The following is a 12,161-nucleotide window of genomic DNA, read 5'->3' as shown; positions in this document are numbered from 1 at the left end:
CTTCGGAGGATGGATTTGGGTTTCGGTTTCGGTTTCTGGTTTTTTTATTTATTTGGCGTAATGTTGGCGTTTAATAATAACATGGGAAGAGACGGTTGATATGCTCCGGTGGAAAATATAAGCCAGATGCCTGCGGCGTCTCTTGCTAATTGAGATTCGTTCAGATCCCGGTTTTGATTCGATTTTGGCAAAAGATATGATTCAATATCCAATGTCGCCTCAACGAGAAACACTCACAGAGGCCTGTGAGCGTGTTCAAGCGCAGAGCTTGATCACTCATCCACCTTTTCGCATAGACTCTTCAGGAAGACCCTCCGAAGCATTGTGGGCACCGTTTCGAGTTTCAGTGGTCGATTTTTGGGGCCTGCGGTGCTTCTTCTTGGTCATCTGCCATCCGCCGTGGTTGTTCTCGGCTGTACCATTTGTGCTGCCTCCGCCTGATTTCTTCGGAGGGTGGTCGGAATGCCGGTCTTTACCCTCGGGTTGGGAATTAGACGAGTGGTTGTGGGATGTGTCGTGTCGCCCTTTAGACTTAGGCTTATGAGTATGATGGTGATTGTGGTTCACACCATTAGTCTTTTCCGAAGTCTCCCCGTTCGGTCGCCGCTTCAAATTCGATGTCTGCTGCCGTGGCTCGTTTCCATGTGATCCATTTGGGGCTTTTTCACTCAATGATCCTGCGTTCTTGGTCTGAGACGATTCCTTGGCTGCCTGGTGCACCGGACTGGATTTGCTGGCTGTCGTCTTGTTGGAGGCATGTGACTGAGAAAGCTTTTCTGCGTTTGACAGATGGTAGCTTTGCAGTCGACTAGCAAGAAGCTCCGGCTGATTGTTCATTTTGTCTGATTGTGAATCACCATTTCCGTTGACTATCTTTGGGGTATCCCACTGTGACGGGCGATTGAAGTTGGATGACTGATCTAACTCGAAGGGACCTGGATCTTGAAAATCCTGCGATAAGGAATCCGAAAAGCTGGCGGGTGTGTTCATGTTATGATCATCCGATGTTGAGGTATAGTGAGTCACCGCACTATACGGGTCTATCATGTCATTCGTATATGGCGACGTACGAGGTTCACTGGGAGGTACCGAGCCATCAACAATCAGAGGACCCCGGTCGGCCGGTGCCGTGGGACGCGAAGTCGATCTTGGCGGTGGCTGAGAAACTGAAGACCTGGATGTTGCCGCAGGGGTTTGGTCCGACCGAACCGATCCATCAGATGAGAATACTCCGGACTTATAGTCTTGGACGGGCAGGAAAGACGTGTAGCCATTTGGCAGCGGTAAGCCCATGGAAGTGGTCAAAGGCGGTAACATCGAGTTCTGCTGATACAGCTGCATTTGTTGGGGAGAGACAAGATACCCCATAAGATCTTGCGGCCGATTTTCATCCACTGACCCTGAGCGAGACCCGTTGCTGGGGAGGCTATTCGGGGGCATCGTATTCTCATCACCACTACCTTCTCCTCCTTCTGACTCGGGAGCGGGGCATTGCTTGGAGCCCAGGGAAGTGTCCAAGAGCTGTGGAATTACATAAAGAGGCGGGAAAGTCTGAGAGGGAGATTCTTGAGGCCGGGCCGGCTGCGATTGCGTTCGAAGCGACCCCGATCCCTTGGGTGATGTGCTTGTAGCAGATGACCTTCGATCGCTTCGGCGAATATCAGGAAGAACGGTAGAAGCAGAAGGTGACGAAGGGTTCGTAGAACTTCCCTGGGTGCCAGAGGCACTGACGGAGGCGTAGGTTGGGGCAAAGAAGGGTTGCTGTGGCCGGTGTGAGGGAGTAAGCGGCGGATGATTGACCGTTCCAGATCTAGACCGGGAGTCCTCCTCCCCGGAGTATTCCTGTTGCTGAGGTACCGGGAATTGGATAAATGGCTGTCGCAGGAACACGGGCGGAGGGCGCCCAGTGATCAGTGCCTGGTTGTGCAGCTGCATCCTCAGTTCTTGCTCTTGTGCCTGCAGAAGCTGGATCTGCTGATACAGTTGGTCATGCAATAGGTACTGGGCCTGCTGCTGGGCTTGCAAAGACAAGTCATTTGCGTTCGTTGCGCTCGGCTGCCTGCTGAAGGTGTTGCCCTTGTTCCCTGTGTTGGATGTCCGACGAACACCAGAAAACCCTCCGCGGTAGGTCTGATTGGCGTACCGGCCGCCTCGACCACCTCGGCCCCCACGGGAGGGCATTGCAGCAGTGATGATCGGTCGTGGTTGAGGCGGGGGTCGCTCCCAAGTCCGCTCTTCTTCTTTGGGAAACTCAAACTGCTCGCAGCATCCTTCCAAATCGCCCTTTGAAATGTACTTGAACGCCCGTCTTAGTTCCAAATGCAGACCGCGGAACGATGTATCGTCAGCCGTGTTTCCCAGGTTCCTGGTGGTACTGAACGGTTCTTCCACACAAAGGCGATTGTTCATGAGTAGGTGCCAACCCTTGCCATCTTTTGAAATCAAGGTACCTTCACGCACGGAAATGACGTTCTCCTCATAATTGATCATATGCCCATAGTAACGAAAGAATTCGAAAAACAACTCTCCCACTGATTGCTTATTGTTCCGTCCAAAGCCACTCAATGCTTTCATATCATCATCAAAAGAACAGACCAAACCATCAGGTGTCACTCTCTTCTTGTGAGGGCGCGCTTGAAGACTAGGTAGAATGGGAGGGTCTCTGGTCTGCAAAAAGTTGATAATTAGGCAGATCCAGGTATAGGAGCTTAATGTGCCTCCTAAGGCAGCATCATTGAGAGTCCGACGTTTTGTCCAATGCTTGACGCCCATGGCCAATGGCCGTACCCGCTCATCGACGTCAACATAAGTCCGAATCATGCGAGTATTTTCCAAAGCGAGGGTGTTATTGACGTTCATGTCGCACGCCAATTTTAACTCGGGATCCCAGATTTTCACAATCGGCACTTTCGCATGCGAAACGCAGACAACTCGCTGCATCCCATCTGTTCAATCCAGTCAGTCCAGCCCAAGAAACAACCCCGAAGGGAAATCTTACGCTTTGCCAAAACCTCCGCTAATAGACACACATGTTCCAGGTCCTTAAAATCGGTTGTGATACAGATATCCACTGTTGCAAGTCAGTCTGGCTGTCCAATTCTCCCTTTCCAACCTTCTTAATCACCAACATACCATCCGAGTCACTTGAACATAATTTATTCCCCGACGAACCGAACACATTGGCCTTGATCTCATGGCCGGGCCACTGGTCATTGAAAAGCTTCTCCAGTTTCTGTACCAGCTGCCTTCGGCGATCATCACTTTCAGCCGACGGTAATAATCGATCATATAGGTCCATGATGTCAGCTGTCAATTTCTGCTCCTCCTCCGGCTCCAACTTCTCCTTCAACCCTTCCTTTTCCTCCGGCAATAAATCGGCACCCAGATTATAGGGTATTCGTCTGCGGAAAAAGGACATTGCGGTTTCATATTTACAGGCCCCGAGGGGTTTTCGAGGCAGATGGGTCGATTCGGAGTGGGTCGATCGAGGCGAGGTGCTTCCGCGGACGGGGGACGGTGACCGGGAGTGGAAGGAGAGAGTGCGCGCATGTTGATAAGGAGTTGAGGGGAGGGAATTCGATTGCTGAGAATTCAATGGTGGCCGTTCTGGAACGTCAGGCGCGTCGCTCTGCGGCACCCATGCCATGGTGGAAGGCTGATCCGGCGCTATCGGTGGGAGGTCACCAGACTGGTGGGAACACTTGGTATTCCCATCGATATTTGAGACCATAAAGCAATTTTCAACACCGGGTTTGGGGGGGTATTTGGGGAGAGAGGGTTTTTTTTGGTCTGAATCGGCGAGTGACTCGGCTGAGATTTAGATTTCCACACCCACCACACTTAGGACAGCCCCTCCGGGTTCCACTCAATGAAGTCTCCCCAATGAAAACGGTCCACAATTCTTCTCAAATGAGGTTTCGCTGGTGCGGGCGAGGGCGATCAAATCACTTCGCTTTCTTGGTTTCGGGAAGAATTTGGGGGTGACAGTTGGTTTTGGCTTTGGGAGGTGCGGGAGAGGATTCGATGTTTCGTCAAACAACGGTTCACGGAATTGTGGATTGGCGAGCACCGCGTCTTGGTCCGTAGTCAGAAAGGCCAGAGAATAAAAAGACAAGTAAACAGAAGAAAATTGCTTCAACCAGCAGCAAGTGGTTTTTTAATAACAAAAAAGTAACAAAATAATACAGGGGAGATCACTGTTCGAAGTGGTCCTCGGGTGCGGCGAAACGACTCTACAGGCGAGATTAGGGGAGAGAACGTTGGGATGGTAAAGGAGGAGACTTACTGAGGGAAAAGGTAGGAACCGACCTGGGCCCCGATTGGTATAATAAAAAGGGAGAGATTTAAGACGCGAAAGTCGAGGTCCGAGAGATGAAGATGAATCGAAGATCAGCCCCTGTCGGCGGTAAAGACGTGCCGACCGCACTTCCACTTTCAACTTTCACTTCAACTTTTGACTCCACAGAGAATCAGATTGTTTCAGTTTTGTTCAATATCATCTTACGTTTCAGTCTTGTTCACTCCTGAGCTAGAACCCTTCCTTTCATTGCCACCCCTATCCTATTTCATGAGTACTATATATGAGATCTTATATTTAATGACTATGAAAGCCACTTAACTCCTTTGTTTCCTAAAGGTCATTCTTTTCCCCCCTATTGGATCATTGGTTAGTATCATTTCCCTAGGCAAGTTTCCTTCCCCCTTTTAGATAGGTTTGGCGCAGTGTGAGCTCTGACATGCAGGTACGGTAACGGAGATGTCGATATCGATATCAACTTGCTCTCCCCTTATTGATCGTCATTCTGCACTCCCCGCGATTCTGCGCGTCCCAACACGTGCGGGAAAACACTATAACCTAATCCAGGAAATATCTTATTCCATCAAGTACTAATTCGGCTTTGATTTCCACCTTCCCTTCGTAATTATATTTAGCTGTCGCTTGTCCCCCCGTGCTGACCACTCTTTGTCTTGTTTGCATGGATCAAGCTACTATTGGACCCTCGGACCTAGATGAAAGAACCTTGTGGACTGTTCGTACCTTGAGGCTTCAGCCAGCCCTTTAGCCTATCCTTATCATCTGGCACTCTTTGTCTAATCCATGGATGACGGAGATATACCTTCATAGTTGAGCTCGTGATTCAATGTAGAGTGCAAAGCGAGGGGGAAAAAAAAGTATCCTATCCTATGAGTAGGTGTCCCGCCCAGTGCCAGATGAGCTTCAACTTGATTCACTCTACACATGTAGGTAGTACAAACGGACCTGATCAGGATCGAGGCCTCCAGGGTGACGCGAGCATGACAGTGCAGGAATGACCATTTGGGTGATACACGGAGGGTTTGAAGGTAGTTCCAATTCCTACAGTTCATACCGAGTTTTAAAGTTTCTGGGGAAATCTAGACCGTATTGAACATTGAATCAATTGAGTATTAGATCCATCAAATCTGGTCAGTTTGATCAAGGCTTAGAATATAATCCTAGCACTTGAGTATACTCAGTGCTGATTCACTCCGAGTCTAGGACTGCCCCACTATAGAGATGTCTGGATATGCAGAATCAACCCGGCCCGTCCAACCCGGTAACAGAAATAGTCCAATCCGAACGAATCTCGCGGAAGAATATGAAATGCTGGTCTCCAGGCCCCACTTAGTCTCTCCTGAATTGACCGAGATTGGCACGGGCCATGAAGTTCCAACCGTGCCGTTTCTTTTTGCTTACTGAGATGATGTAGTGGATGGAGTACTTCAAATGTACATGCAGGCATTAACCCCTCCCTTGAAATGAGGGGCTCTGCGAGTAGGGAGTTTTCATACTTGATTGCACATGTGCATGGGGGATCCCAGATTATGACGCATGGGAGGTGCTGGTCTATACTGTTTTGAGTATGCCATTTGAAGGCTACAGTGGGAGAAGTCTCGTGTTCTCTCGCATTCACAGGGATACTAGTACTTGGCTGCAGCACTTGAGGTAAGTTGTACATACCTGTATTGTATGTATTCGGTTGGGTTTGTCAGCCAAATTTCAGTAAGCGGGATCTATAAAAGATATATAGAAAAAAACAATTGAAATCATAAGAACTTTTGAATGTGGTGGGGACAAGGCAATTGTATACGCGGGGAAAAGCCTACAAGTTATCTTATTTCCATAAACAAGTACGTACACACGCCCCGTGCGGTCCAATCTCCGGTGACCCAGTGTGTACCCAGTCCTCCATCACGAATGAGACTGTTGCCGGGAATTGCCGCGCTTGTCACGATCAAGTACTGAATGCACGAGGGATTTGAACTAATTATTGGGCTAGAAAAAAGTAAAAAAGATAATTAGAAGCGAAATAGAATTGTACAACATTTTGCTTCTCCCCCCCTCTTTTTCTCAATTAAAAATCCCATCAAACTCCGGTTAATCCACTTGTGCCCCCAAAATAAGCTGGACCCTCATCTCCTTTTCCCGATTTTCTTCGTTTCTTTCCCCTCTTTCTCTCCCTATCCTTAATCCTTTTTCTTTTCCTCCCCCACGAGGCTTGTTTTCCTGTAAGTTGTGATCTCTTGGATGCTTTCCTTATTTGTGCCAATTAAGAAAAAAAAAATATCCCGGCCCCGAGTCCACCGACACCGGACCCACGGCCTTTTTTTTTTTCTTTTCTCCCAAAATTAAGAACTGGCAATTTAGGGAGAACCGTTAAGGACTCATTTCTATAATTGAAGATCTATCATATTTGGATTGTGACCTTGAAAATTTATACTTACTTTTTTGGGATCAAACAGATCGCCTTACCGGACGGATCATCTGCTTCGCCGCTTCCACCCCCCTGAACCGCTTGTTCGGCCAACGAAGATTCCCTTTCAAACGATCATGTCTTCGTACTACGAACCGCAGGGCTGGCAGGCTCCTGCCGCGCGCCAGGTCTCTTGGGAGCAGCCCGTGCCGCCGTCTCGATCAGGTATGCACAATGCACTGGATCCTGCAAAATTCTCCGGAACACACAAACTCATGCTTTTTGGTCTATAGGCTCGAGCTCGGTCTCCCAGCGCGAGGATAGCCCGGCCTTTTCTTCCCAGTTTGACGGTATGCTCAAATCCTCGCTTTTTTAGATGGTCGAACCCACAATTCCGTTCCGTTTCGTTTCGCTTCGCCTCGAGAGAGAAAAGAACATATTCCTGAATGGTCACCATTGAGGACTGAAGACTCCCGTCTTTCGATAATGCCGGCAAGCGAAAACCGAGGAATTGCGGGGGTTGGTCTCATGATTGGAATAAACAGTGCTGACCCTGATATTTGGTGAAGAGGTTGATCGTGCGATCGACAATCTCGTCAAGAGCGGGAAGTTGTGGAATGCTCCTCGCCGGGACTCGATGCCCATGATGATGGGTCGTCCCTATCCCGACTACGGTATGTGGACGTACCCTCGGTCGATGCGGCGTTGATCTGACTTGAAATTCCTGGCAGATCCTCGCATGGGTGGCAACGGCGGCCCCCAGCGACACCACTCGGTGAGCGAATTTGAAGGCTCCCGAATGCCCCCCTCCGGCAATGCACAGGGCTTCTATGCCTCGCAGCGGTACCAGGGACGCCCGAATGAAGTAGAACAGATGATGCAGGCGAAGCGTCGGATGGCAGCTCAGCGTGAACGGGAACTCCGCAACTATCACCAGGAGCAGCAGTACAACCGAAGTACGTGGTAGCGTGTTTGCTTTTTTTTTTTTCTCTCTCTCTCCTTGACGTTTATATTCCCCCGTCATTTTTTCTTCCTTCATCTCTGCATATGTATCCGTCGGCTTGTATAATATATTGGTTTGGCATGTTCTTTTTGAATGCGCGGTTTTTAATACGTGATCTTCTTTCTCCAAAGGCCTCCTCGCCGAGATGTCTGCAAACAAATCCGATCGATCCCTCAGCCCGGCTGCCGTGAGCGAAGACAGTCGCCGAGACCTCCTGGCGCGCCAGCACCGGGCCCTGTACGGCAACGAGAGCCCGGCCTTCTTCCCTCCAGGCCCCCTGCCAGACGACAACTCCCGTCCGGAAAGCCAAGCCGCTGGCACTCCCTCGTCGGCCGCCCGTGGAGCGTCTCCACGCGGAGTGGACCCATTCGGTATTAACCAGGTCCTTGCTGCTGCCGATGGCGCACCAGGCTTGCAGTCCACGTCCCGAGCCAACAGCACCTCGTCGCCTAGCTCCGCTATCAACGCCGGCTTCCCCGAGCAGCCCGTGCCGACCTCCTCGCCCGGCAGTACCAGCCAAGCCCCGACTAAACTGAACGCCGGCCCCATCGGATCTCGACCAGTAGGACCACAGACCTCCGCTCCCGCCAACCCAAACAAGCGTGCGTCAACCCCCATGTCCTCGTCTTTGGGCTACGGCTACACCCCCGGCGAGGCCAACTTAAACGAGCGTACCACCTCCGCAGCTCCCAACCCTTCCGTAACCGCTACCACCAGTCCCAAGGACTCCGCCGGAGGAGTGGGCCTCGGCTGGTCCAACGGCAGCGGCGTCTGGGGCTCGAAGAGCGGGCTCGGCGTCCAGGCCTCCGTGTGGGGATGAAAGATCAACGAGAAAATAATCATTCATACCCATGACTCTAATTGATTCCGCATTGAGGGATTTTCCGGCGCTTTATATGTGGTATGCATTCGACGTGGGGCTTTTCGTTTTTACGGCCTTTCGGCCTCATTCTTGATAATTTTCTTTCCTGCGGCGTTGTGTGAGCAAAATGGCTTCTGCTTCTATTGCGTGGGTGACGGGTTCTGAACACAACGGTATACACATGACAGCGGGGTTGGAGTAGGATCATTATCATTTCTTCCTCTTTCTCTGCATTTGTTGACCCATGTTTTCGTTTTGGTCTTATATCTGATGTCTTTCGTTTCTTTTCGTTTCGGTGTCACCGTTGGCTTGGGCGGGACTATACCATACTGGATTCCTGGAGTCAACATTGGTGTCCACGGACCGGTGGATCATAACAAAAATCTTCTCTGAGCTTATATCCTTTTGAAGCTTGTTTTCGGTGTCCTGGTTTTTTTGTCTTTCCCTTTTTCTTGGTCTAGGTCTTTGGGGTCGTCAGAGGGGGGTTCTTTTGTCTATTCATTCTGGTGCCCGTTAACTGGTCGGAATTGGCGCTTATTCTTCGGTGAAAGTGTCTCATGGACTTTTTTTCATTTCTCGGTGTTCTTGATCTTTTTCTTCTTCTACTGCGAACGTCTTTATGGATGTCTATGTCTATTATTTATTGTATTTTCTGGTAGGGGGCTCAGGTTGCACATTGGAATTGGATTGTCACTTCTTTTCATTTCTACTTGATTCAAGTATAGGTTATGACGGCAAGTCGGGGGCCATAAATGGCGCGAGTGGTGAGTGTCCGTCCCTACGCACTCCGCTTCTAGGAACTGGTTGGCTTCCTTGTGTCCAAAAGTGGTGGGTCCGAACGCCCTGACCCACTTCTTTCTCATCTGGTAACAAGGAAATAAGGCAGGCTTAGTAGCTTAACTCTAATGGTGAGGCTTTACCTACCTATACGCTTCATAGAATTTACTTATAGTAAGGGTATCACTATCATTTCCTAATCGACTATAGACTTCATGAACCTCCCACTCGCAATCTTTAAGAGGCCATAAGTCCGAAGCGCTAGAAAGGTGACTCGTATCGCCCTCGCACAGATCATCAACCAGTGCATAGTCTCTTGCCTAATATTGCATAGCGTTATTGTCCAGATGTCACCCATCCAGCATTTAAAGCTAGCGGCTGACGGATTCAGGGTCTCTTAAGCTTTCACCCCCCGGCTCTCCTCTGCGCAGCATTCAAGACCATAGAATTGTTCGAACTGTTCAAGTTCCACACCTAAAAGTTGACCGTCACTGACACCAAAAAAACTGTGTGATGGCCCATTTCAATGCAGACAATAGTACACCAGGAACTCCGATCGAGCTCGTCGATATTCCAAACTCACACAATGAGCAAGATTCGACCCCCAAGACCAAAGAGACATCGTCATTTCAACACCAAGACGCTGGAGGTTCCTGGACCTGGGAGTTTGCCTGCGCCTTCTTCAGTGTAGTCTGTATCAGCTTACTGATAGGCTTCCTCGTCTACGTAAACGAGATGACTTATGCCCGCTGGCAATATTCGATTTCACCAAATACCGTGATCTCCATCCTAGCGGGATTCGCGAAGACTGCAACCCTCGTACCAATATCCACATGTCTCGGTCAATTCAAGTGGAAGCGGAATTGGACGAAGGTCCCATATCAGACACCTACTCGGCTTTACAGCTTCCAGATGCTTGACAACGCCAGTCGAGGTCCCTGGGGGTCTTTGGAGGTACTTTGGCGCATGCCGTGGTCTTTACCGATGGCAGGAGCGTTATTGACGATTCTATCGCTAGCGCTTGATCCGTTCTCCCAGCAAATCCTTGCCTTTCCTTCACGTCAAGTGATCGCCCCGAATGAAACTGCGTTCATTCAAAGGGCCCAAGAATATGTGCCTTGGTGGGTCAATTCGACAAGCGACCTCAACTCCGACTTTAGGCTGAATCAACCTGACCCTATGCTCCAAATTGCGCTTGCTCAGGGGCTAGCACAAATTAACAACCCCCTGCTACCTACATGTTCTACATCCAACTGCACATTCCCTGATTTTACGACACTGGGATTTTGCTCAAAGTGTGTGGATGTCACCAATTCATCAACTCAAAGCTGTATATCGAAAAAGGGTAAAATAGGTTGCTCATATACTAGCCCTAGTGGGCTGCAGGTCTCCCCAGGGATTCTTGACGCGTCAATTGTAGGCAATTGGACTTACGCTACGCGTTACCCCTGGAACTCGGTTACCAGCGTATGGGACTTCAGAGAAAGTTCCGCTATACCTCGAGAGCTTGTGACGATCTTGTCAGCGCAGTATTCCGGTAAGATAAAGTACGCTACTACAAGTGTAAACTTCACCGAGACAAAGCCTGTCTTGTTTGAATGCTCTATACATTTTTGTGAGAAGCAGTTCACCAATGTTGTCTATCTTCCATCCAGCGCTCAGGCGCCCAGCCCCTCAAGAAGTCAGCCTCTTATTCCCGCAGCTGGATATCACGCTTGGGAGATCTTGGACCAACCATTACTGTTACTACCATTGGATGGTGCTCGAACGTTTTCGGGGTCGAACTACTCTATGGATGCCAATACACGGAATCTGATAGTTGAGTACCTCCAAGGTGTCTTCAACGCAACCGATTTCTTTCCCGAAAGTGCGACAACGTATCAGGATTGTGTCAACTGCGGTGTTGATCTTATCCAACACTAGTCATACAAATGTGCCCAAAGTTTTCGACTCCATGGCCACAAGTATGACTGACAGTATTCGAACAAGCGGCCAAGCCAGCAATCTCCAAGGAGCGGCCTATCACATTGAAACTTATATCCATGTTCGCTGGCTATGGATAAGTTTCCCTATCATCCTTGTACTTCTCTCAATCATGCTGCTGATAATCGCGGCGCTGCTTAATCGTGATCAACGCGTGCTATGGAAGTCATCCATCTTTCCACTTTTGCTTGGCCGATTGGAAGTGGAAAGCAACCATATCACACAGCTACGCCGTCTAGACGAGCTACAGTCGGAAGCCAAGAAGATTAAAGTAATTGTCTGTGATCACGACGACACCCTTTCATTCGTGGAGGTTAAGGGCGATCGTAATATGGAGAAAGATGAATCAGTCAATCACCATGAGCCGGAATCTTTGATCCGGACTTTGAGATGAACGCTAGTGGCCCAAGTGTCGTGGCCAGTGATTTCTATTCGAGTCGGATATAATGACCGCTTGCCGCTTGGCGTCAACAATCGCCAATTTAGGAGAACCTTGGCAAAGCATTATCTTCAACTGCCCGTGTTAATTGTATTAGCCTAGCTCCGTGGCCGTCTAAGTTTACCATGCCATTTTTGTATTTAATTGAATCACAATTCCCTTTTATTTCAGAGCCAACTAGAGTGATGAGCAGGGTGAGGGAGCTACAATGGATACCGCGTTCTCTCAACTAGTGGCTGTTTCATCTGAGCAGAAGGAGCCAATGGGACGACCATCTCGGGGGGACGAACAGTGTCCAAAAGTCTGCGATGTACCCAATTAATGGAGGGGTTATGCATGTAGTGATAATTAGACACAGGGATCTGTTACGTCATTTCTATAGAT

The 12,161-nt window shown here is 49.4% G+C and overlaps 3 protein-coding genes across 3 annotated transcripts; 2 read left to right on the top strand and 1 right to left on the bottom strand.

Annotated features, from left to right (window-relative positions):
- Window positions 1-276: 276 nt before the first annotated feature.
- On the bottom strand, window positions 277-3,730 carry N7520_000248 (uncharacterized protein; the record flags this gene model as incomplete). The annotated part of the gene is made up of 3 exons (XM_057134183.1): window positions 277-2,945; window positions 2,999-3,070; window positions 3,133-3,730. 3 exons carry the CDS (start codon window positions 3,728-3,730, stop codon window positions 277-279), a joined length of 3,339 nt encoding a protein of 1,112 aa, XP_057000119.1.
- Window positions 3,731-6,763: 3,033 nt separating this feature from the next.
- Window positions 6,764-8,536, top strand: N7520_000247 (uncharacterized protein; the record flags this gene model as incomplete). Its single annotated transcript, XM_057134182.1, has 5 exons — window positions 6,764-6,938; window positions 7,007-7,063; window positions 7,259-7,387; window positions 7,445-7,669; window positions 7,848-8,536. Coding segments are annotated over 5 exons (1,275 nt in total), but the record flags the coding sequence as incomplete, so codon positions are not given.
- A 1,332-nt stretch (window positions 8,537-9,868) lies between these two features.
- On the top strand, window positions 9,869-11,732 carry N7520_000246 (DUF3176 domain-containing protein; the record flags this gene model as incomplete). Its single annotated transcript, XM_057134181.1, has 2 exons — window positions 9,869-11,232; window positions 11,279-11,732. 2 exons carry the CDS (start codon window positions 9,869-9,871, stop codon window positions 11,730-11,732), a joined length of 1,818 nt encoding a protein of 605 aa, XP_057000117.1.
- Between the last annotated feature and the right edge of the window lie 429 nt (window positions 11,733-12,161).

Source organism: Penicillium odoratum (genome assembly GCF_028828045.1).
Source record: "Penicillium odoratum strain IBT 22623 chromosome Unknown utg000001l_segment0_segment0, whole genome shotgun sequence".
NCBI lineage: Eukaryota > Fungi > Ascomycota > Eurotiomycetes > Eurotiales > Aspergillaceae > Penicillium > Penicillium odoratum.
This window is presented reverse-complemented; position numbering and strand designations above follow the sequence as displayed.